Source organism: Mastigoproctus giganteus, chromosome 2 (assembly GCF_048544385.1).
Source record: "Mastigoproctus giganteus isolate SK-2022 chromosome 2, ASM4854438v1, whole genome shotgun sequence".
NCBI classification, from domain to species: domain Eukaryota; kingdom Metazoa; phylum Arthropoda; class Arachnida; order Uropygi; family Thelyphonidae; genus Mastigoproctus; species Mastigoproctus giganteus.
Window position 1 is genome coordinate 128,521,187 of NC_143576.1, and position 27,121 is coordinate 128,548,307.

At 37.3% G+C, this 27,121-nt stretch overlaps 1 protein-coding gene across 3 annotated transcripts in view; it reads right to left on the reverse strand.

The window, feature by feature from the left end:
- The window catches only part of C3G (C3G guanyl-nucleotide exchange factor), a 410,407-nt gene that overhangs the window by 149,034 nt on the left and 234,252 nt on the right, over positions 1-27,121 (reverse strand). For all 3 annotated transcript variants that reach the window (XM_090368667.1, XM_090368668.1, XM_090368669.1), the window contains exons 9-11: positions 21,146-21,429; positions 18,525-18,646; positions 1,227-1,341 (exon numbers count right to left, since the gene is read on the reverse strand). In XM_090368667.1, the coding sequence (XP_090224793.1) occupies positions 1,227-1,341; positions 18,525-18,646; positions 21,146-21,429 (521 nt within the window). The remainder of the gene's footprint in view (positions 1-1,226; positions 1,342-18,524; positions 18,647-21,145; positions 21,430-27,121) is intronic.

The following is a 27,121-nucleotide window of genomic DNA, read 5'->3' on the forward strand; positions in this document are numbered from 1 at the left end:
ACACATATATTTTTACTTTCTCAGAGATTCAATCTCAGCCAATACACCAAGTTTCAAATTCAGATTATTGCATTCCCTATACTGAGCAGAGAGAAACATATCACTTCAAGCTGGGGAAGGGGAAAGGGAAAGCATTGCATACATGCAACAGTGAAAACAATGCAATAAGACAATTCCTACTTAAGTCATGCCATTGTGATTTATACTATGTTTACCTTTATTTGCACACTAATAAGTTATTGTAAACTATCATTTCCTTCTACTTCAGTGCACTTTTGATGGCTGTACTTCTTGGTAGTGATTCTTAGTGTTAGCAGTGGCAAATGATACAAGGAAGAAAGCTTATATAATATCCATTGACCTACCCACATCATCCCTCCATCTTCTTTTTGAATTTTTCAAACCCTTCCTTAAATTTAATCAAATTACCCACTTACACAATACTAGGTGGAAGTTTATTTCAATAATTAATTTTTTTCCAGGCTGAATGCAAATTTCCACACATCTAACCTGAAACCATCCTTTTGCAAATTAAATTTATATCTCCTTATGTGTGGTGTCTGAGAAACAGTAAGGATGCCATCAGCTTGTCCTACTTGTGCAAGGTAAGCAGAAGCTGCCACACAGCATGCAAAGGTTGCAAGATGCAGAGGTGGAGCTGCTGACCAATCCCTATCCTGCATCCTCTCCCAAGGCTGCTTTGTCTGTCTCAACCCTAATTTAATGGCATCTATAGCACCCCACTCCTCCTATCAACCTGTCTTCCTTTCTTTCTTTCAAGGGCTCAACCTCCAGAACCCCCAGCTCCCAAAGTACCAAAGAATGGTGTAGACAGCCCACCTCCTCATGGCAAAGGATGGGAACTAGCTAGCAAATTTCCAAGTTATTTTCTGCTCGCTTCTTGCTAAATAGCCAGTCCCACAACAACAAGACAATATCAAACACACATACATGCAGTACATTTTTATTAAACAAAGCTTTTCTGAAAAGTGTTCTACGGCAAACTGATACAAAAAAAACCCTTACATTTCTGTGATGGTGAAAATGGAAGAAAAAAGTCTGATATGTCACTATATTAAAAAAAATTACCTCTACAATGTTTCATAAAATCCATTTTGAAATGGATTAATTTAGTATAGATAATTAAATGGATTAAAAAATATATATTTAGCTCAAAAGCTGATTAATTAAAATAATATAAGAGAAAAATCTGCTAAGATACTAACAGCTTTCTTGAAAACTAAGTAATGTGTAACATCCAGGTCATCAAGGGCTCCTTGATCAAGGATCTCCTCTTGTTCCACTTCGCTCTTCTGAGTCATACACTGTACACTATTTTCCCTTAGGGAAAATAAAGTGAAATAAGCAAAAAATACAATTTTAACTTCAATATTAAAGAAACAAAAGCAAAAAAAAATGAGATAAAAAAAAAAAAAAAGTGTTAAAAGCAGTATTAAAGTTTTACTTACTGTTTCAAATGAGACAATTTAAAAAGGGCATTACAGTTTTTCAGAAATTAAAAGCTTAATTAAAAATTATACACATTTTCAACATGTATATAATACTCAAACAATACAGTAAAACTTTATAAGAATCTCATTTAATCATGGGGAAGGCATTATCCACAGGAAAAGGATATATAAAACATTTCATAAAAAAAGTAAAAAGATTCATCTTCCACTGGCTTCTGCAGTGCACACTGAATAGTGCCTAGGCACTATTCAGTGCCTAGAGACACAATAGCTAACAACTTGTTAAAAAAGGTGGTACAACATGCTACCAAGAAATGAAGTTCATAATACCAAAATCAAATTACACTCAACGGCTTTAAATAAAGAATATGCAATATTTTTTAACGACTAAGTCAATTTTAGTAAGCTGCATGACAGTAAACAATATCACTAAATAGGTAAATGAAGTGCACTAATTCATGGAAATTTTGGCTAATTCAGTTTATTGAACCTTAAAAATGAAATCAATTGTATCTAGGTAGGGCCCCAAACTAAATGAGTCAAGCCTAAATATGATAATCAATATTTCTGAACCACTTTGGGCACCATTTTCAAGAAAAAGTAAGCTGGTAACAAACAGGCTACTAATGCATACAATGGTATCTGTAAATAGTTACTGAACTCTGTATATAAAGAAATTTTATATTTTCTTAATTTTATTTCCACCACCCTATTTGCCCTGAAGAAGGATTCCAAAAAAGGACCTGAAATGAAGCTTATAAGGTTTTAAAAATTTGGGAATACTCAATCATGAGCTTGGTACCTTCGGATAGATTTATATAAATCTAAAATTTTGTTATCAATATGTGGGTTAAGTATCCCTCATTTAAAATACTTCAAATTTTCCCACACAGGGTAGCCAACTGTCCCAATATGGCGGGGATTGTTCTAATTTAGAACTTCAAGTTCCGCTTCCTGATAATACCATCATTTGTCCTGATAAGAGAGGATAAAACTTAATTTATTGATTTTATGTATTTTTAATTAATTCTTATTGGAATCTAATGGATGCATTAAAAATTAATTCTAATAAAAAAAAACAAAAAAACAGAGAAATCTTTTTTCTCTTTGTTGTTTTAAATTACATGTATACATGTATAAAATAATGCAATACATTATTTTTGTAATAATTCTCAAATGAATTTTCCTTTTTTTGAATTGTTAAAGTGAAGCAATTTTGAAAATTAAATAAAAAAACAGTAATAATCATTTAAGATATTGTAAAGTACAGTGAATAACCACATTCAAATGCTTCAACAGAAATATTTTTGAGCTATGAAAACTGCTTGGCAGAAAGAGGGAAACCATCTTTTATTAGAAAATTTAAAAGCCGAAGTTACGGTGAAAGAAACTATAACATGTCCTGATAAAAAATTAAAAACTTTTTAAAATCTTCAGAAGGAGAAGCAATTTGAAAACTAGCGAAATCTAAAGAAAGATATATAAAGTAAAAGTATTCTTCCTTGCTTTTTTTAAAATAACTGTTATAAATAATATTAAAGTTTATATACAGGGCAAATACTTATTAACAACAATCATATACTATGATTGATTGAGTGATAAAAAATGTATTTTAATTGTAATTTTATATTTTTCTTTTACTTTTTAAAGGGAAAAATGCCAAACTACACATTTCGCTTCAAGTTGTCCCACTTACCAATTTTCAAAATATGACACCCTGTTCCCACAATGTCTTTTAGCAACATCTGACTGAAACAAAACAGTAAAACGACCTTAAGGCAGAAAGTCCAGATGCAAAAAACTCATCACTGCTGTAATGGTCACACACACACACACACACACACACACACACACACACACACACACACACACACACACACACACACACACACAATCATTGGAAGATGAATTGTGCATCCAGAAGTTCTCAGGTTCTTCAAACTGTTCCACAAGTTAACTCAATTGATTATTGATATCTGATATATGGAATTCAACACTTTTAACACTACACGTGCAAATTTCTACCAACTGCAAAGTTAAACTTGAGAACAGTTAGCTGCTCTTACAACTAAGCAATTAAAATAAACCAAATTAAAAAAAAAAAAAGGAAAAAAAAATGAGACTACAAAATTAAAACCCCCAATACTATTCTGCAACCATCCGCCCACAGTTTAAATTTATCTCCATTAATGTGCATAATCTAAGCAAGAGGAAAAATCCCAACAGCACCAAGTTTGCTCAAGCCATTTAAAATGTTAAACAACTCAATCAGATCACTTTGCAGGAGAACAATCTCCAAATGCTGCAATATGCAAAACTGAAGCCTTTCTTGGTGAGAGAACCCCTCTGTACTCCTCACCAATCTCGTTACCCTTCTCTGTACCCATTCTCTGTACATCCTTCCTAAAATGGGGCCTCCAGACCCGTATGCAGTACTCAAGATGCAGTCTGACCACTGCCTTATGGAACAGGATAATCTCCTCCTTATTCCTGCTAACAAAATTCCTGTATATCATTGAAAAAACCCCATGAGTTGTCCTGGCAGCCTGTCTGCACTTTTCAGAGAACTTGATATCTGACTGCATAATTACCTCCAGATCTAGTATAGCTAAAGACGTTGTTGGTTGCCACAAAGATTAATTACTATAATTAATAACCACTCATTAATAATATAGTTTATTAAGCTTATAGCCCAAATCACTACACATTTAAGGTGATGTTTCAGGCATCTTATCAATACCCATCATTTAATCCCTCACTCACAAATAAACTGCTGGCAGCATCTCTTGCTAGTATGCACATCAGGTTCTGGTAGCATCGACAAGCAGGAGTCTCACAGCAAAAAAAAAAAAAATAAATAAAATAAAAATAAAATAAATTAAAAAAAAAAAAACCCTAAAATCCTTTAAATTTAAAATTCACAATTAATAATTATTGAAATATAATTCAAATTGTAACCCTTTCTATTTTTCTACCCCTAACAGCATGGACTGATTATAGGTATCGGTAAGATGCCTGAAACATCACCTTAAATGTATAGTGGCTTGGTCTCTAAGCTTAATAAACTATATTAATAATTTCACATGGTATAAGAATGGTTATTAATTATAGTAATTAATACCTCCAATCATTTTAATTTTCATTTTCCACTATGCTGACTGCAGTACCAAACAGTTGGGATGTTAATCAGGGATTACCACTACCTATATACAATCTTGCATCTGTCAATGTTAAACTTCAACTGCCATTTATTAGCCTATCTGCCTAACTTTTCTATATCTTGTTGCAGTAGAATACCTTCAAGACACTGTCATTAACCACACTGCCAATCTTTGTATCATCAGCAAACTTAGACATTAAGCCTGATATGCCTTCATCAATAGCATTAATAAATATAGAAAACAAAAATGGGCCCAGCAATGAACCCGGGAAGACTCTGCTAATAACATTAGCGAACGAAAAGCAGTGCCCATTGATAAACACTGTGTTTTTCCACTCAACCATCATTTTATCGATAGCAGTAACTTGCCCTCAATGCACGCAAAAGCTTTCCTGAAATCCAAGTACATTACAGCAAAATTATTTTTTGCATCCAGTTCCTTTATCACTGCATCATGCTATCCAATCAAAGTGGACAGACCAGATCTCCCCTTAACAAATCCATGCTGTGACTGAAGTGTAACTGCACTCCTGTCTAAATGATCATGCCGTACTGATATCATGTGACCATATTTTCAAGCATCTTGTATCAACTTCTGTAAATGTGATGTTTTCGCTAATTCTTATACAATCCCTATAAATGTCCCTTATACTTGTCTGAAGTTTCTTGCTGTCTCCTCATTTCATTGTACACTACCATACCGAATTTTTTCTCGCTTCAAGAGTTACACCGCATTTTCTAATTGTTCTGTTAATTTTGTCAAGCAGTGTAGAAAATGTGCCAGCAACAATACATTAGGCCTGATGTAGCCAAGTGGTCAGGAGCGTGAGTGCAGTAGCACGCACTCTTTGAGTGGACCGGAGTTAAAGCTTGTGAATGCTAAATACGATTAATTAATAAATACGATTTTGTATTGACGATTTATTGGAAACTCCATTGACCTGGCGGTCTTTCTGGATTATAAGAACATTAAATACAAGGTGAGGCATTATAGTTCCTGACTGGTATAATAAAAAGAATATAAAGTGACGAAGCTCAAAAATAGTTTTATTTTTATTCAAAGTAATCACACTTGACTGAATGCACCTATTACACCCTTTTAAAATTATCTGAAAAAGTCAGCAAACATGTTCAAAGAGATGCTGTTCAGTTCTGTAGTTACATTTTTCTTTATGTCCTCAACACCCTGAAATCTCTTTCCTTTTAGGACAGTTTTCACCTTGGGAAAGAGGAAGACATCTACTGGTGTTAGATCAGGAGAGTAGGGTGGTTTGATCGATCTGCACAATGCTATATTTCATCAAAAATGTCTTCACAAGTGCAGAATGGGCAGAGGCAAAATCCTGCAACAAGAAACATCTGCCTTTCTCTTCAAATTTCAGCTTAACCCAGGAAATGCGCTGTGATAGTCTTTGAAGCACCTGTACGCAGTACACAGCATTGACTCTCTCTCCCATTCGGGTACAAATTCCTGAATTGCACCCTTTTTGTTGAAAACATTATCAGCATTGTCTTGAACTTTTCTACACAAAATGTTTTGGGCCTTGCTGATGATTTTGAAGTCCACTGCATGTTCTGATGCTGCATCACTTGTCATACTGAAAAACCCAAAACTCATATCCAGTGAAAGTACAGTGGAGGAAATGGGGATTGCCTTGACAAGTCTGGATAGTCTTTATATGATGACACTATTCATTGCTTCTGCTCATCTGTAGGGCTGTGCAGCACAAACTTTGCACAGACACTGCTTTTAATTAAATCTCCATACAGAATTTGATGAATCACCTTATTCATATCCAACTCTTGTAATAACTGATAATCTTGTAATAATTGAGTAAAGTGGAGGAGAAATTGTTGAAGATAAACATAAGAAAGGCACCTGGGGTGGATGGAATCTATCCAATTATATTAAAGGAGGCAGAAAAGGAAGTAAGCAAACCCTTAGCCGTAATAATGAGAACTTCCTTTGACTCAGGGGAGGTACCCATGGACTGGAGATGTGCAAATGTGACCCCAATCCACAAAGGAGGATCAAAGGTAGTAGTAGTGGCATGTGATGCAAGAAAGCAAGTGTATGAGCTTATGCAGCATCAGCCAAAAAAAAAAAAAAAATCCCACCATTCCCTCCAAATGCCTGTACAGTTCCTCCTTAAATTTATTCAACCTATCAACTTCCACAACGACATATGGAAGTTTGTTCCAGCAATTAACCACCTGCTGGCTAAAGGCAAATTTCTGCACATCTATTCTACATCTGTCTTTTCTTAATTTGAATTTATGCCCACTTAGGTTCGTAATCTGAACAAGTGGAAGGATCCCATCAGAATTCAGCATGCTCAACCCATTCAAGGCCTTATACACCTCAATCAGATCACCGTGCAGGTGCCTAGTCTCCAGCCACTGCAATTTGCAGAACTTAAGCCTCTCTTGGTAAGAGGATCCCTTCATTCCCCTCACCAATCTTGTTGCCCTTCTCTGTACACGCTCAAGTGAATCTACATCCTTCCTAAAATGAGGCCTCCAGACCTGTACGCAGTACTCAAGGCGTGGCCTGACCATTGCCTTATACAGAGGGACAATCACTTCCTTCTCCCTGCTAGCAAAATTCCTGTATATCATTGACAAAACCCCATGACCTGCCCTGGCAGCCTGTCTGCACTGCTCAGAAAACTTCATATCTGACTGCACAATTACTCCCAGGTCTTTTTCATTTTCTACCACCTTAAGTGTAGTACCACACAGTTGGTACGTTTCTATGGGGTTACTTCTACCCATATGCAGTACTTTGCATTTGTCAAGGTTAAACTTCAGTTGCCACTTCTTAGCCATTCTGCCCAAATTATCTAGATCCTCTTGCAGTAGCACACTGCCATTACTGTCAATAACAACCCTGCCAACCTTTGTATCATCTGCAAACTTTGACATTAAGCCTGATATACCTTCATCAATATCATTGATACATATACAAAACAACAGTGGACCTAACACCGAACCCTGTGGGACACCGCTAATAACATTAGTCCACGAAGAGCAGCACCCATTGATTACCACCCTCTGTCTTCTCCCCACTTAACCATCCTTTTATCCATTGTAGCAACTTACCCTTAATCCTATTCTGCTCCAATTTGTAAAATAGTCTTCCATGCGCAACAGTGTCAAAAGCTTTCCTGAAATCCAAATATATGATATCAAAATTATTTTTTGCCTCCAGTTCCTTTGTAACCACATCATAATATCCTATCAAATTTGTCAGCCAAGACTTTCCCTTAACAAACCCATGCTGTGTCTGAATTATTGCTGCAGTCTTGTCTAGATGATCCTGCAATGCATCTTTAACCAGTGACTCCATTATTTTACTCGGAACAGAAGTTAAACACATTAAGGTAATTACAGACCTGTTAGTTTAACTTCTGTTCCAGGAAATTAATGGAGGCACTGGTCAAAGAAACATTGCAGGATCATCTAGACAAGATTTCAGTTATAGCTCAGACACAGCATGGGTTTGTTAAAGGGAAGTCTTGTCTGACTAATTTGATTGGTACTATGATGTAGTCACAAAGGAATTGGATGTAAAGAATAATTTTGATATCATATATTTGGATCTTAGAAAGGCCTTTGATACCGTTGCACATGGAAGACTGCTGCACAAATTGGAGCAGTGTGGCATTGGAGGCAAATTGCTGCTATGGATAAAGGGATGGTTGAGTGGGAGAAGACAGAGTGGTAATCAATGGACACTGCTCTTCGTGGACTAATGTTATTAGTGGAGTCCCTCAGGGTTCAGTGTTGGGTCCATTGTTGTTTTCTGTATTTATAAATGATATTGATGATGGTATATCAGGCTTAATGTCCAAGTTTTCAGACAATATGAAGGTTAGTAGGGTTGTTAATGACACTAATGACAGTACACTGCTGCAACAGCATCTACAAAAGTTGAGCAGATGGGCTGAGAGGTGGCAAATGAAGTTTAACATTGACAAATGTAAAGTACTACATATGGGAAGCAGTAATCCCAGAGTAACGTATCAACTATGTGATACCACACTGACAGTGGTAGAGAATGAAAAGGACCCGGGGGTAATTGTGCAGGCAGATATGAAGTTTTCTGAGCAGTGCAGAAGTTCTGCAAGAGTAGCTTGTGGTGTCTTGTCAATGATATACAGGAATTTTTCTAGCAGGGATAACAAGGTGATTATCCCCTTGTATAAGGGTCAAGCCACACCTTGAGTACTGTATACAGGTCTGGAGGCCTCATTTTAAGAAGGATGTAGAGCTATTGGAATGAGTACAGAGAAAGGCAACAAGATTAGTGAATGGAACAAAGGGCTGCTCTTACAAAGAAAGGCTCAAGTTTTGCAAATTACAGTGTCTGGAGACTAGGCACCTGCAAGGTGATCTGATTGAGATGTATAGAGCCTTGAATGGTTCAATCATGCTCAATGCTGATGGGATTCTTCCTCTTGCTCAGAATAATCTGAAAAGATATGAAGTTCTCTGAGCAGTGCAGACGGGCTGCAAGAGTAGCTCATGGAGTATTGTCAATGATATACAGGAATTTTTCCAGCAGGGATAAGGAGGTGATTATTCCATTGTATAAGGCAATGGTCAGGCCACACCTAGAGTACTGTATACAGGTCTGGAGGCCTCATTTCAAGAAGGATGTAGAGCTGCTGGAACAAGTACAGAGAAGGGCAACAAGATTAGTGAATGGAACAAAGGGGTGCTCTTACGAAGAAAGGCTTAAGTTTTGCAAATTACAGTGTCTGGAGACTAGGCACCAGCGAGGTGATCTGATAGAGGTGTATAAAGCCTTGAATGGTTTAAGCATGCTCAATGCTGATGGGATTCTTCCTCTAGCTCAGAATAATCACCTGAGAGGGCATAAATTCAAACTGAGGAAAGACAGATGTAGGATAGACGTGCGGAAATTTGCCTTTAGCCAGCGGGTGGTTGGTTGGTGGAACAGACTTCCATCCCTTGTGGTGGAGGTTGATAGCCTAAATAAGTTTAAGGCTCAGCTGGACAGGTATTTTGAACGAACAGAGGGGTGAAGTGGAAGTGGGGTTTTTTTTTTTTTGGCTGATGCTGCATAAGCTTGCTTTCTTGCATCAAATGCCTCTACTAATGCTAATCGCCTGAGAGGGCATAAATTCAAATTGTGGAATATACATGCAGAAGTTTGCCTTTAGCCAGCAGGGGGTTGATTGCTGGAACAAACTTTTATCTGTTGTTGTAGAAGTTGATAGCTTAAACAGATTCAAGGCAGAACTTGACAAACATTTGGAGTGAGTTGGTTGGTTAAAAAAAGGTGTTTTTTTTTTTTTTTTTTTTTTTTTTGCTGATGCTATATAAGCTTGCTTTCTTGCATCATGTGCCTTTGCTAATGCTAACTCATCAGCCATCATTCTGAGGGTCAAAAAAAGATCTCTTGCCATGATTTCGCAAACTTTTGCAACTCTATCCACACTTCAAGAGGTTGACAGATGCCCAATTCTTAGGTAATTGCGAATAGCCTCACATCCATCTTTGAACTGATTATGCCATCCATTCAAAACATCCTCGTACAACTTAAATGTTTCATCACCATAAACAGTTTTTAATGCACAAACCTTTCATAGCACCATTGAAAAATCATGACACAATGTGCAATGCTACTAATGAAACTGGTTGTTACTTGCAATCTCTTGGCCTACTGGACTTTTGTACCACCTTCTGTTGGAGAAAGTTTGAACTACAACATATGTCTTCTGTTTATTTTCAAACTCAACCAACATGAGCACAAGGGCACAGTCTGGGAACTTTATTGCCATGCCTCATACATAGAGTACCACAACCTAAATCTCGCATAACGCTTGGAATCTGCTGAAATGATTCATTCTTAAAGTCAAATTTCCGTGTGTGTGTGTGTGTGTGAATATCTCAAACTGATTTAATGACATACTACTGACATACTCTCTGCACACTTTTGTTTGGATTTAGCCTAGAAACATTGAATTAACCTAGTTTTATGAACTAAATCACAAAAATTTTCAGTTATCAAGAATGGCATTAAATGCAGTTTGAGTTAACAAAATTTATAAAATTCCACAAAAATTATAATTGAATAAATTACTCCTATTGAGATTTTGAAAAATGAAACAAAATAGCATCCTCAAAACTATTTTGGGGAAACTGGGTCATGTCCAAAATCGGTAGGAAGGAGAGTTTAAAGTTCTTCATTATACTTACCACCACCACAACAAGAATTGACTTTTAAAGGCATTGTTTTATCAGCTGTCAAGTTTAAGATAGAAGAAATTCAACTTACTGATGCTCAAATTATTGAGAGTCTACTGTACTTATACACTTCAGTTGGTGTAGCTCAAAATCATTCACCAAATTTTGGGATACAGAAAAAGTTACAGCAAACTGGGTTCCAACACCTCTCCAATTGATCACAAAGCAAATTGAGTGTTATGAATGAATGGAAAAGCGATGTCTGAACAAAGTTGTGCATGACAAATCTTGGTTTCACTACAATGAATCAGATCCAGTGAAGCTTATTTCATTATAATCTCAAAAATTGATATATAATTTTATAAGAAACATTAGTAGTCTGGAATAATTTTTTTTTTTATTGTAGTGGGCCACAGTGCAAAGTTAGAAGCTTTTGTGGGCCAAAAGATTTGTTTCCAAACACAAGTTGTCGGTTTTAAGGCGCATCACCAACTTAGGCTATACTGTACTAGTGCATTATGTCTTTATAATGCTAGTTCTAGAGGTGCACATACCATGTGGTATTCTTTAGTGCATTATTACCAAAATAGTGCATCACACTGTTATACTATGATCATTATTACAACATCATATCTAACTTAAAAAAAAAAAATTCAAACCCTTCCATGCTTAAATTAAACAGAAAATAATTATAGTATTAATTATGTATTTAATTTCAGGGCTGCATATAAAAAAAAGTAAAATATATAAAATGTGAATTTCACAATGCACAGAACAATACTAATTCTTCACATATATAAATGCAAAGAAGAGAAGGACAAAACAGATTGGACCCATATGTAATGGACGTGGAATAGCATTAGATATCCCAGCTGATGTTGCAGATGAACTCAGTTACTTTTCATCTATATTTACAGAAGAAAAACCCTTTATGTCAAAGATAAATTATGGGAGTAAAGTTGAAAAATATGTTAGAAACTAGGTTGATTGATTGATTGATTTAGATTTTATTGGCGCATTAGCAGCTTTGACTAGAAACTAGGTACCTTTGAGGAGACATGATTGAGGTGTTTAAGGCTCTGAGAGGCATAAGTAAAATGAATGAGGACGAAATTTTAACGGTTATAAATGATTCTAGAGGTGCACCAATGACTTATTCCAGTAATTTATAATTCGCGAGTTATGGGGGGAAGATGTTTAGACTGGATTGCAGCAAGTGTTATTTTAACTCGCGAATTATAAATTACTGGAATAAGTTACCTACATAAGAAGAAGGCGCTGACTCTCTTTAAAAATTACAGCTGTGAATTACAGGCTCCGAAAATGCGATAAGTGTTTACCTTTTTATTTACCTAATTGTTATTTTATATTGTATTTTATACGTAGTCTTATAGTTAGAGTTACAATGGTTATTTTTATTTTAGATAGAGTTTTTGTAGATTACTACTTAATATATACGTAAAACCGTTATTTCGTTCGAATCTTGCAGCCATTGTTTTTGTATAGAGTAGTAGGGAATTCAAATTTTTAATTGTGGTAACTAGGTAGCTCTAACATATAATTATATAGTGTAATACACATCACTGCATTTAGGATTCTATTAGATAGTGTAGTATTGACAATTAATTAATTAAATTTATTGATCTTATTAATTTAAAATATCACGCCCCAGACTAGAGCAGCAAAGCAACGGGCACAAAAAGTGGCAAGCGTGCTGTGACTCGGGGTAGAACTGAGGAGAGAGATTCTCGAATGCATCACAGCCTTAAAAAAAAAAAAAAAATTGTGCAACCTGAAATGTTTGCCAAACTCTCTGGAACAGAACATGATCTAGCCAAGGAGGATGTCTCTGTGTGCCAGGTGCAGAGGGCGTCTAGAAATTAGGCATCAACTCAGCATTCTACTGGGCATCTATGAGAGCTTGAGGTGTAGGGTAGATGCCCTTGAAGAAATTAATATGAAGGGCCCGTCAAGCTCTCAGCTGCCCAACTCAATGCCAGAGCTCACTCCTGGGCATCAGGCAACACAGCTGCAATCTCCAAGGCAGAATGCACTGGTCCCAAAGGAACTAGATTCTGTAAAAAGGATAGATAGAACAGCACCAGGGTATGTCTGCCTGGGGCAAAAGTTGATGATATTGTAAAGCATATATCATCTTTTAAGGGCACAAAAGGTGATACTGCTGTACAAACCGGCACCAATGACATTAAAAGTATGAGATCTGCAGATTTACTTAACAAGTACAAGTCAATGATGCAAAAAAGGGCACAAAAGGTGATATTGTCGTACACACTGGCACCAATGACATTAAAATATGAGATCTGCAGATTTACTGAACAAGTACAGGTCAATGATGCAAAAGTCGTGAGTTAGGGTTAAATTTGAAAGTGTCTGCAATTCTGCCCAGACATGATAGGAGGGAGTACATAATGAGAGCCTTGTCAATCAATTCGGCCCTGGAGGGAATGTGCAAGGCACAAGGGGTAGAATTTTTTTCAGCGTGGTCTGTGCTTGTTAACAGGAGAGACTGCTCCTATGGGGATGGGATACACTTAAATAGAAAGGGTGCAAGAATATTTGCTGATGCTATCAAGGCAGTATTAGGTGGGTCTGAAAACTGCTAGCTTGGGGGTATTCACAGACCAAAAGGTTAAAAGTAGCCGCAGGCAGAAGTGAAGGTGATTCTTGCACAACTTCCATTAGAATAAGTAGCAACCTGGAGTGAGGGGTGCTGGGGGTTTCAGGGAATGATGGCAGTCATCGTGAAACACGTGGGTATATGGGATGTGTCAGGGTAACTAGGAATAGGAATCTGTGCATGTATGCTTGCATGTATACCAATGCTAGAAGTATAGTAAATAAATTTGATGAATTTGAAGTGTTGGTCAAGACATCAAAGGCAGATATTGTTGGGATATCAGAGACGTGGTGTGACACCACATCTCTGATATCCCAAACTGATATTAGGAATGCAGAATTGGAATTTGGGGAGTACAATGTGTACAGAAAGGATAGACAGGATAGGAAGGGAGGAGGTGTCGTGCTGTTAATTAAGAAAAACATAAAATCAAAAGAAGTGCATCCAGTTGATATAGATGAACAGTGCACTGTTGAGTCAGTTTGGTGTGACATAAGCACTGTGAAAGCAAAAATAAGAGTAGGAGTGTGTTATAGGCCTAATGACTCGAATGAGTACAATGAACAATCGTACAGAGAAATAGAGTGGGCTAGTAAATCAGAATGTCTTATAATGGGGGATTTTAACTTCTCAAATATTGACTAGAACTTGTGGGTTGGTCACTCACACACACAAGTAAGACTACTTCCTTAAATGCCAATCTCCAGGTAATTCTCTAGTGGAGCAAAGACAACTTAGTTGATTTCAATCCTTCTAAAATATAATCTTGTCTTATATCTCGCAAAAGGGATTCTGCTCCTATACCTATCTTTGGTGACACTCTGATTTCTAGGGAAAATGATATATCTCTTTCGAGATTAACCTGACTTCTAATCTCTCTTGGCACAAGCATATTACAAATATTGCTTCCTCTGCATCTAAAAATCTTGGTTTTCTCTTTTGCTCTCGGCATTACTTTTCTTGCAAACAGCTGTTCACTCTCTACAAAATGCAAATCTGCCCACATCTGGGGCGGTGCCCCCAAAAACCTCTCTCAGGCTTGTAGATTCCATTCAGAAGAGGGCAGTTATGTTAATTAATGACTCCTCTCTAATAGAGTCTCTCCACTGTCTCAGACGTACTGTTTCTGCTGCATACCTTTTCTACAGATACTTCCACAGGCACTGTTCTTCTGAATTAGCTTCTATAATTCCCACTCTGTCTTTCAAAACAGTCCGAACACGTGCCGCCACCAGCCAACATCCATTTACTGTCCAACTTCAAACTCACAGAACCAACTTTTCATCTTCCTCGTTAATTCATTCAACTGCCGTTTTCTGGAACTTTAGTCAACAATAGCATTAGCATTAGTAGAGGCACTTGATGCAAGAAAGCAAGCTTATGCAGCATCAGCCAAAAAAAAAAAAAAAAAAAAACCACTTCCACTTCACCCCTCTGTTCGTTCAAAATACCTGTCCAGCTGAGCCTTAAACTTATTTAGGCTATCAACCTCCACCACAAGGGATGGAAGTCTGTTCCACCAACCAACTACCCGCTGGCTAAAGGCAAATTTCCGCACGTCTATCCTACATCTGTCTTTCCTCAATTTGAATTTATGCCCTCTCAGGTGATTATTCTGAGCTAGAGGAAGAATCCCATCAGCATTGAGCATGCTTAAACCATTCAAGGCTTTATACACCTCTATCAGATCACCTCGCTGGTGCCTAGTCTCCAGACACTGTAATTTGCAAAACTTAAGCCTTTCTTCGTAAGAGCACCCCTTTGTTCCATTCACTAATCTTGTTGCCCTTCTCTGTACTCGTTCCAGCAGCTCTACATCCTTCTTGAAATGAGGCCTCCAGACCTGTATACAGTACTCTAGGTGTGGCCTGACCATCGCCTTATACAATGGAATAATCACCTCCTTATCCCTGCTGGAAAAATTCCTGTATATCATTGACAATACTCCATGAGCTACTCTTGCAGCCCGTCTGCACTGCTCAGAGAACTTCATATCTGCCTGCACAACCACCCCCAAGTCCCTTTCATTCTCTACCACTGTCAGTGTTGTACCACAGAGTTGATACGTTGCTCTGGGGTTGCTGTTTCCCATGTGTAGTACTTTACATTTGTCAATGTTAAACTTCATTTGCCACCTCTCAGCCCATCTGCTCAACCTTTCCAGATCCTGTTGCAGCAGCATAGTGTCAGTAGTGTCCTTGACAACCCTGCCAACCTTTGTATCGTCTGCAAACTTGGACATTAATCACGATATACCATCATCAATATCATTTATAAATACAGAAAACAATAATGGACCCAACACTGAGCCCTGAGGGACTCCACTAATAACATCAGTCCACGATGAGCAGTGTCCATTGATTACCACTCTCTGTCTTCTCCCCCCAACCACCCCTTTATCCATAGCAGCAATTTGCCTCCAACGTCACACTGCTCCAATTTTTGTAGCAGTGTTCCATGTGCAACAGTATCAAAAGCCTTTCTAAGATCCAAGTATATAATATCAAAGTTATTCCCTGCATCCAGTTCTTTTGTGACTGCATCATAGTATCCAATCAAGTTGGTCAGGCAAGACTTCCCCTTAACAAAACCATGCTGTGTCTGAGCTATAACTGAAGTCTTGTCTAAATGATCCTGCAGTGCTTCTTTAACCAGTGCCTCCATTAATTTTCCTGGAACAGAAGTTAAGCTCACAGGTCTATAATTACTTGTGTCAGCCTTTGATCCTCCTTTGTGAATTGGGGTCACATTTGCACATTTCCAGTCTATGGGTACCTCCCCTGAGTCCAAGGAAGCTCTCATAATTATGGCTAAGGGTTTGCTTACTTCCTTTGCTGCCTCCTTTAATATAACTGGATAGATCCCATCCACCCCGGGTGCCTTTCTTGTGTTTATCTTCAACAGTTTTTCCTCCACTTTTCAACCTTCCTTCATATGTATTTCCTGAAAATTACAGTCTACAGAAGTTCAAGTCTAATGTCAACAAATATCTTCTTTCGTCTTCTCAACCTCCAACCCAAGCACGGAACTAAGTACTATAGGTTCGCTTACCGCTCGTGTTTGGGGTTTTCATAAAAAAAAAAAAAAAAAAAACCCTCCATTTATTCCTGTAGGATGTAAAATACGGGTCCATGATTTTTTTTAAGTTTGCACCAGAAGGGAAAAAAACTTATGTAAAGTAGAATTTCCATAAGTCGAGTATTACATAGGTGGGGGAGTTCCTGTACCTGGATTTTAGGAAAGCTTTTGATACTGTGGCACATGGAAGACTACTGTACAAATTGGAGCAGTATGGCATTAAGAGAAAGTTGTTACAATGGATAAAAGGATAGTTGAGTGAGAGAAGACAGAGTGGTTATCAATGGACACTGCTCTTGGTGGGCTAATGTTATTAGTGGAGTCCCCCAGGGTTCAGTGTTGGACCCATTTTGTTTTCGGTATTTGTCAATGATATTGATGAAGGTATATCAGGGTTAATATCAAAGTTTGCAGACGTTTGTACAAACGTTGGAAGTGTTGTTAATGACAGTACGCTACTGCAACAGGATCTGAAAAAGTTAAGAAGATGAGCTGAGAGGTGGCATCTGAAGTTTATCATTGAAAAATGTAAAGTTCTGCATATGGGTAGCAGCAACCCGAAAGTAGCGTATCAACTGGGTGATACTACACTCAGGGTAGTGGAGAATGAAAAGGACCTGGGGTAATTGTGCAGTCAGATATGTAGTTTTTTGAGCAGTGCAAACAATATGCAAGAATAGCTCATGGTGTCTTGTCCATGATATACAGGAATTTTGTTAGCAGGGATAAAGGGGTGATTGTCCCCTTGTATAAGGCAATGGCCATTAGTACTGTATACAGGTCTGGAAGCCTCATTTTAGAAAAGATGTAGAGCTGCTGGAACGAGTACAGAGAAGGGCAACAAGATTGGTGAGTGGAACAAAGGGTTGGTTTTACCAAGAAAGGCTTAAGTTCTGCAAGATGCAGCTTCTGGAGACTACGCACCTGCAAGGTGATCTAATTGAGGTATACCAGACCTTGAATGCATTGAGTAAGCTCAATGCTAATGGGTTCTTCCTCTTGCTCAGATTACTCACCTGAGGGGGCATAAATTTAAATTGAGGAAAGACAATTGTAGAATAGATGTAAGGAAATGTGCCTTTAGCCAGCAGGTGGTTGGTAGTTGGAACAAACTTCCATCTGTTGTAGTGGAGGTGAGCAATTTAAATAAGTTCAAGGCAGAACTAGACAAACGTTTTTAGAGTGAATGGATGTGCGAAATGGGAAGGGTGGGTTTTTTTTTTTTTTTTGGCTGCTGCTATATAAGCTTGCATCCTTTCATCATATGCCCTACTAATGCTAATATCGTCTTTGTGCTGATTTTGACTATAAGGGGAGAGGAGGCAATTTAAATGATAGAAAGAATGCTGAGAAATAATATAGTATAGATGTCATTAATCAAATCCCCAAAAGAAATGCATTCCAAATTCTACCTGGAAGAAAATTCAGTTGATAAATGGAAGCTTAAAAAGCTCATTTGGTGATATTATACCTAACCAATGAATTTGGATCTGTTGGTCATTTCTTGGTTTAAGCAGAAATATCTCTAAATGAACATTTGGAAATATTTCTGCTTAAACCATTCACCAAATCATGGATAGAAATTCAGTCATAGATCTGAGTAATGATGTTGATACTAGGTGATTTCCCAACATTCCTTTCCATTATTTACATCAAATTCCTTTACTCTTTTAGTGATAGCCAGCAAAAACATTTAAAAACTTTCCTTTCAAGCTCGAGACTTTCTAATGTTAGTTATCAATAAATCACGTTGTAAGCAAGTTGTACGTTCAGCTTTAGCTATTTTATGTTTTCGTAATAAACCAAGCAGTCAAGAAGTGAACTCTGTAGCATAGATGTAACATTGGCCAAATTAGGATTTTATTATCACTCACTATAACATGAATGTATAGAACTATGAATAATGTAAATTATGAGTACTACCCCAAAGAGTTGAATTTTGAAAACTTTAAATACCAACCCCTCTGATGATGATGGGCTTGCTTGCTGGACAGTACTACAGCTTTCTCTGACAAGTGATCCTGATGGTGATGTTGGTGTAGTGGGCGAATCAGATAATTTTGTTGGAAAACTGGAACTTACCTAATTAAGAAATATTTAGCAAATCAGAAAAAAACAGAAACATTTCTAAAAACCTGAATACTAAATTAAAAAGTAAAGAATATCCAATTCCCAAGCAGTATTATCTCCTGCACTGTTACTACAGCCAACACAGCGAAACATTTTTTTTAATATATAAAAAATGATGAACTATGTGGAACATGCATCGTGTTCTTTATAACTTTTGATGTACATTTAAAATTTTTCCTAATAATTCCTGCATTGGGGTCAATGGCATTGGCAGAGGCAGATCCAGGTTTTGTGGGACCTGAAGCTTATACAATTTTTGGGACCTTCTTTAAGAAAAAGAATACAAAATTACAAATACAAAATCAGGCAAGAAAGTGAATATGTATTTAGAATGAGAAAAGAAATCACAACAAATTACGAATTTAAAAAAGCCGACAAATACCACAAACATCACACAATCCAGAAAAATAGCATTATTTTTATTAATTTAACTGCCTGACACATCTCTTATAATGCTTTTTTTCCTAATTTTTTTGGCTGCATACTCTTTGATCACCTCTTTAAAGGACAATGATTTTGTAATATCATTTTCTATAGAGAGAATAAAAAGATAATTCAGTCTTTCCTCTAGCATGGTTGATCGAAATATTTTTGTTATTGATAGTTTAGAAAAGTTTCTTTTAGCTTCACAACTCATTATTGGTAATGTGATGTAAATTTGGGAAAGCCATTATCAAGTTTTTTCATACAAGTAAGATTTTGGGACATTTCAAGTTTTCTTGTGCAGTGACTAATCTTAAATACTCTGTGAATTGACAACACTCATTAATGAGTTTGTCGTTAATGTCCTCGTTGTAGTGGCGTATTATGAGTTTTATGTTATCTTCATCGATGTCAGTATTTCGTGTCAAATCAGCAAGAAATTTAAATCTTTTTCCAATGTGTTCATATAATTCAATCTTCTTCATTAATTGGATTATCAAACAATCCAAGAACCTATTCATTACTTCTATTTGAAAATTGCCACTACTTTTTGGTATGATCTGAAAACTTTTTGTTACGATTCACTTCTCGATGTCAGGATAATTTCTGTTGATTTCATTGCGCATCTTTATTGCTTTTGTTTCATATTCCATTAATTTGTTATCTGAATTTTCTCTCAGTTCTTTAATAAATAAATTCAAAGATGACAAAAGAAGGTACCCTTCATATACGTCCAAATCAGGAGTCTGTAATATCTCACTTGTTTTATTGGAATGTTTAAAAACATCTTTCCAAATTGCAGTTAAAATGGCATATTCAAGCTTTATCAACCTTTTGCATCTTGTTTGTGTTCAGGTTTCTCTTCTGAGTCTTCTAAAATATATTTTAGAGCCCTTAAAATGTCGTTGTACTCAAGTTGCAAGGCTTGAACAGCTTTATAATGGGCAGATCATCTCGTTACACTTAAGACTCATTAAAGAAAAATCCAAATTGGATTTACTATGTTTTGATGCTGCAAAATGAAAAATTTATAATAACTCGAAAACAACTTGTACCCTTGAAGAGGGGGAGAAAGGAGAAGAGAGGAAAGGAAAGGAGAGTAAAGGAAAAGAAATTCTACAATACAGAACAACAGAAAGTTCTCTGAGCAGTGCAGACACATAGCAAGGAAAGCATATTGTGTCTGTCAATAATTTATCATACAATTGCTTATAAATCTAGGAGGATTTATAAGCAATTATACGATAAGGAGGTTATGATTTCACTGGATAAGGCAATTTAGAGATTTCAGAATTTACTTGTAAAGTGCATCAAAATTCTTCAATTTTTCAGAATTTTAATGTTTTGTTTGAATTTAAAAAAAAAAAAGAAAGAAAAAAAAAAGTTCTTGTTTATACCCCAGCATGACCACCAGATCAAAGAAGTTTACAACAAATCACAAATACTGTCATTATCTATATTTAGCAGTCACAAGAGCTTGAACCATGGTCCATTCAAAGAGTGGTGCTATTGAAGTTTTACTCCTGACCAATCAGCTACATTGCACCTTGGTTTTCAGGTTCCACATTTAACAAGGGAGTTTCCCCATTTCTGTATTTCCAAATTGGCAAAGGAGACAAAAGGTCTCAAAGCAAGTTTACAATTGGATGTTTTATTAGTGTTTTTCCAATTTATTTCATTTGATGGTTTATAGATTACAGAAGACACAAGAGGCAAGGTACAAAATAGCAATCACAACAGACATAATGACCTGTAATGAATATTGTAGCATAAAAATTAATAATTTAAGAATTATAATTGCTTTCATTTTTTCCATTATGAGAAAGAACAAAGATTACATTCAAAATCTAAAAATAGCTAAAATGGCATCACGTATTATAATATGAGAATGACTTGGGTATTGAAATCGAAATACAATTTTATCTATGGTATTTCAATTTTATCTTTGGTATTGAAATACTACAGATAAACTAGAAATACCGTAGATAAAATGAAATTAAAAAAAAAGAAAAGAAAAAAAACACATACCCTGTTCTTTTTTGGTGGTAAAGCTGGAGGTGTTCTAGCTGGAGATACTGGTTGTTCATCTTCAATACTACGATCTAAACTACTATGACTACTTGGACCATCTGAGAATACAGAGTCTTCTGAACTTGAAATAAGGCTTGTGGTATATGAGTGGTGTTGGAAATAAGTTTGTTCTACTTGTTGCCAGTGTTCCTGAATAACATGTGAAGTATGCAAAGAATGGCGTAGAAATTCACTCTCTGCAGGCTGAGAGTAGCTACCAAACATCTGCATATAGGCCATAACTGAAACACACAGAACATTAGTCAGCCTTCCTTTACCACTTTAAAGGAATAACAGAAGCAATAACCTGATAAGATAAAACAGATTGATCAGCATAAAGTTTTGAACTTTATGCTAATCACCTAAAATAATCCGAAATATAATTGTGCTGTTATTATTTAATCTGGACTATATAATTGCAAAAAAGCAACATTTCTGTTTAGTCTGTTTTCATATAAGACACATAATCAATATAACTACTAGAATACCTATTTATTTGCATTATTGGATACTGTTATTAATTATTGAACTATTTAAATTATTCAGTGAATATGCTGGCCAAAGAAAACCCATCTACTTTATAACTCATAAACAAGTTTAGAAGGAAAATTAAGAATTACAACAACAGGTCCTTTGTCCTTGAGGATGTCACAGACATTCTCTCAGATATGCAAGACAAGCTGTACTGGCTACCTGGGAGTTTAAAACGTTGATGGAACTGATATTTGGGTGACACTCAAATCAAGTAGACCCAATTTCAGTGAAGTCTGGACGGTCTGTGACAGCCAAATCCTCTGCTTGCACCTTCACGATGGTGGGATTGTTAGTAATCCTGAGTATAACCTCCGTGCACAAGCACACTGTGGGTGACCACTCAGGTATGAACCAACGTAAGCAGGGGTCGAGGTGTGGTGCCCACATCACATGGAGGAATTCCGCCCCCTCGGTGTTACCAGGCAATACTAGGTGGCAGATGACGCTCATCACCAGGGACAATACCACCATTTTCCTTATTGGAGGCTTGAAATGGTGGAACCCATCTTTAGTGTCCAGAGCTAAGTTCCGGTCAACTTTTTCCCATCTCTTCCATCATGCTGTATGACCATCATGGAGAGATCCAATCTTCCTTACATTTTGATGGTACAGCTCTAAAACGATGTTCGCAGGCCAGCCGCTAGTTAGTACACCGGACCGAACCTATTGGTAACTCTTTAGGAGGCTTCTGGATCAGCTAGTGTATAATCTTGCTACGTCTACTGTGCCAGATAATGACTGGAGGGAGTCCAAGTAGTATGTATGGGGGAGGGGGGGCTTTGTCGATGCCACGTTATGTCAAGGATCTGGGTATATTCTTACCGTATGTATGCCATATCCAAAAATTTCATTACTTCATATAGCATGTCCCCCCCCCCACACACACTTTTTCTTACTATAGAATACACCATGAATTGTCAAACTAATAGAGTAAGCTTATCTGCGAAAACATCTAAACCTCCCAAACAGTTCCTAGTTCATTTCACAAATATCATCATCATCAGCCATTTACAATCCACTGCAGGATGATGGCCTCTCCAGCAACTTTCCAGTTCCTTCTGTTTTGAGCACTGGCCATCCATTTACTACCCAAAAACTCATGAATTTCATCTATCCATCTCCGACTTGGTCTTCCAGGTTTTCTTCTAGCTCCTCTTGAGTAGCATTCTGTTATTTTTCTTAGTCCATCTGTCATCATGTCTTCAAGTATGTGTCCTGCCCAAGACCATTTTAGTTCTTTAGTTTTGATAAGAATGTCCTTTACTTGAGTTTGCTGCCTAATCCATGTGTTTCTCTTTTATCTAACAGTCTGATTCCCAATATAATTCGTTCCATTCTTCGCTGTGTAGTTCTCAGCTTCTCTTCCATTCTTTTGGTGAGTGCCCAAGTTTCACTTCCATAAGTCATGGTGGGGAGTACACATTGATTCATTATTTTACGTTTCAGACAAACTGGGATATTGCTCTTCAGTATGTGACTATATTTCCTGAGTGCTATCCATCCAAAATTTATTCTTCTCTTGACTTCCAGCCATTTATCATTATTACAGCTAATAACTTGTCCCAGATAAGCATATGACTCCACCTTTTCAATTACTGCTCCTTCAATCATTATTTCCCTTTCCGTGGCATACTTGTTCATCATTACTTTTGTTTTAGCCATATTCATCTTTAGTCCAAAATCCTCACTAACTGTGCATAACTGATTATGTTGTTTGTTATTTGGTTTTTAGGAGCATTAGCAACTAAGGCCATATTGCTCCGGGAATATGCGGTGGTCATTCCCTTGACCTTTCCGCATCCTCCGTATTTGGTGGTGACGGGCTCGAACCCTGGTCTAATCAAGAAGCGTGTACTACGCACTGCTGCTCCTTCCCACTTGGCTACGGAGGCGCCCCATAACTGATTAAGATTTTCCTCTAATTCTTTGGGATCGTGGCTTATAACCACAATGTCATCTGCAAATCGTAAATGGTTTAGGTACTCTCCATTCACATTGACTCCTTTCTGCAACCAGTCTAATCTTCTGAAAGCTTCCTCAAGGGCAGCAGTAAACAGCTTCGGAGATATTGTGTCTCCTTGTCGAACTCCTTTCTTGATTTTAAATTTGCTACTGTCTTTGTCTAGTCTAATAAAGGAGGTAGCACTCTCATATATTTTCTTCAAAATCATAATATGTGGGGTATCTAGGCCTTGTCTTTCCAGTGCTCGAAACATTGCCTTATGCTGTATGGAGTCAAATGCCTTTTCATAATCGACAAATGCCAGGCATAATGGTGTTTTATATTCATTTGCTTTCTCCATTAGCTGTGATATTACGTGAAGGTGATCCATAGTTGAGAATCCTGTCCTAAAGCCAGCTTGCTCTTTCAGTTGATTCTCATCAAGTATTCTTTCTAATCTGTTATGACCCTATATTCACAAATATACGTGGTCTCAATTCTAATCTCAACGATATGCATTTACACGTGCAGTCTGCCAAACCCCGTGTACTTTTTCTGACAGAGTCTCAGTTATCGGTTGATTCAACTACTGCTCATCTCAGTTGCCCAAACTATTCGCTATACGATTCCTTTCGCCTCAAAGGTGGTATTTGTACATATGTCCGTTCCGATATTCCTTGTTAGAGACTTGGTAATTTGGAATCTCCTCTTTTTGATCTTTTCTGGCTAAAAATCTTTCTACCTCATTGTGTCCATCTGTTGTGTCTACCATTCACCCAACTCCACTAATCACTTGAAACTCTTTGACTTCCTCTCTTTGCAACTTGACATTCCCCAGTACAACTTTCCTAACAGTGAGGTAATTTTTCTTGCCGATTTTAATGTTCAAGACTCCAGCTGGCTTCTGTTTTCTAGTCACACCGACCCAGCTGGTCGGTGTGACATGCAATTTCTAATGACCTTGCACAGATTGTACATTTACCTACAAGAATACCAGACAATCCTAACCATACAGCCAACACTCTTGATCTTTTTCTCACAAACAACCCTTCTAAGTACATGGTTGAAATGAGTGGTCCTTTAGGTACCTCAGATAACAACTTGGTGATTGTCTCTTCCAATGCAGCCTTTATCTCACGGCTATTCCCAACCTCGTATTCTTTGGCATTACAAGAATGCAAAATGGGATGACCTGCGAGATTTCTGTTCTTCTTTTCCTTGGTCAGATTACTGTTTCAAAACTTCTGATGTCAACATTTGCTCTGATTGTGTCAGTGAAATTATTCTTCTAGGAATGGAATCCTTTATTCCACACCCCACTTTAAAATCTCCTCCTTTATCTAAACTGTACCGTAATTGGCTTATTTCCAATTCTTCAGTTTCATTTTCTGTCTACACAAAAGCTTGCAACAATTATAAAGCAGTTATTAATCAATCTAAACTAGAGTTTGAACAGGCTAAGAGTAGAAAACTTGCTTCTTGCCCTAATGGTAGCCGAGCATTCTGGTCTCTTGCCAAAGCTATTGGCCGCAACTTTTGCTCATCTCTGCTCCCACCTCTGGACAAACCAGATAGTTCTGTTGTCACTTCAGCCAAGGATAAAGCTGACCTGCTAGCATCTCATTTTTGTTCCAACTCATGTTTTAATGATCTTGGTAAAACACCTCCCACCATTTACAACACGCTCCATTCAATGGCTCCTGTGGTCTTCCGTCAAAAGGATGTTAGAAGGATTTTAACGAATCTTGATGCTAAGAAAGCTCCAGGTCCCGATGGTATTTCTCCACTTGTTCTCAAAACCTGTGCTCCTGAACTTACTCCTGTTCTTTGCCGCCTTTTTTCACTTTCTTATTCAAAAGGTGTCTTTCCTTCTACTTGGAAATTCTCATATCCAGCCAGTTCCTAAAAAGGGTGACAAATCCCTTCCATCCAATTGTCGTCCCATTGCAATTACTTCTTCTCTTTCTAAAGTAATGGAGAAATCAATTAACCGCCAACTCTTAAACTACCTAGAAACCTTCCGTCTGATCAACAATCACCAGTATGGATTCCGTCAGTGTCCATCCACTGGTGATATTCTAGCTTATGTTACCCATTTATGGACAAATTCAATGGAAAAGTTTGAAAAGTGTGAAACACAAGCAGTTGCTCTTGGCATCACAAAGGCTTTTGATCATGTTGGCATTAGGGTCTTCTAAACAAGCTTCCATTTTATTATACGCCAACTGTTTTTTGTAACTGGTTATCCAGTTTTCTCTGATCGCTCACTGAGGGTGATGGTAGATGGCTCTCTGTCTTCTAACTTCTCCACTAATGCTGGTGTCCCCCAAGGTTCAGTTCTTTCCCCTACTCTTTTCCTCTTGTATATTAATGACTTTCTTCCTTTGACTGGAAATCCTATCCATAGTTTTGCCGATGATAGCACACTGCATTCCATTTTGAGAAACCTTGCCCTGCTCAATCAGCTTCAACTTATCGAATATCCGCTACCAATTCCCTAAATGCCGATCTCCAGGTAATTCTCCAGTGGGGCAAAGACAACTTAATTGATTTCAATCCTTCTAAAACTCAGTCTTGTCTTATATCTTGCAAAAAGGATTCTTCTGCTCCTATGCTTAACTTTGGTGACATTCTGATTTCTAGGCAAAATGATATATATCTTTTCGGAATTACCCTGACTTCTAATCTCTCTTGGCACAAGCACGTTACAAATATTGCTTCCTCTGCATCTAAAAAACTTGGTTTTCTCTTTCGCTCTCTGCACTACTTTTCTTTCAAACAGCTGTTCTCTCTCTCTCTACAAATCGCAAATATTGTTCCCACATCTGGGGCGGTTCCCCCAAAACCTCTCTCAGGCTTCTAGATTCCATTTAGAAGAGGGCAGTTATGTTAATTAATGACTCCTCTCTAACAGAGTCTCTCCACTGTCTCATAGACGTACTGTTTCTGCTGCATACCTTTTCTACAGATACTTCCATAGGCACTGTTCTTCTGAATTGGCTTCTATAATTCCCGCTCTGTCTTTCAAAACAGTCCGAACACGTGCTGCTACCAGCCAACATCCATTTACTGTCCAACTTCAAACTCACAGAACCAAGTTTTCATCTTACTCGTTTATTCATTCAACTATTGTTTTCTGGAACAACCTTCCTTCATACGTATTTCCTGAAAATTACAGTCTACAGAAGTTCAAGTCTAATGTCAACAAATATCTTCTTTCGTCTTCTCAACCTCCAACCCAAGGACAGTACTAAGTACTATTGGTTGTAATACCTCTCGTGTTTGGGATTAAAAAAAAAAAAAGGAAAAGCTACATGGAATAATATCAATTTCAGAAGACAAACTTTACTGAAGCAAAGATTTCTTTTTACAGCTGAAAAACTTAATTTCAATCCATTTATTAACAGCATATCTAATAGAGTAATAACGTATCTAAGTCAAATTAACTTGCAGCCTCC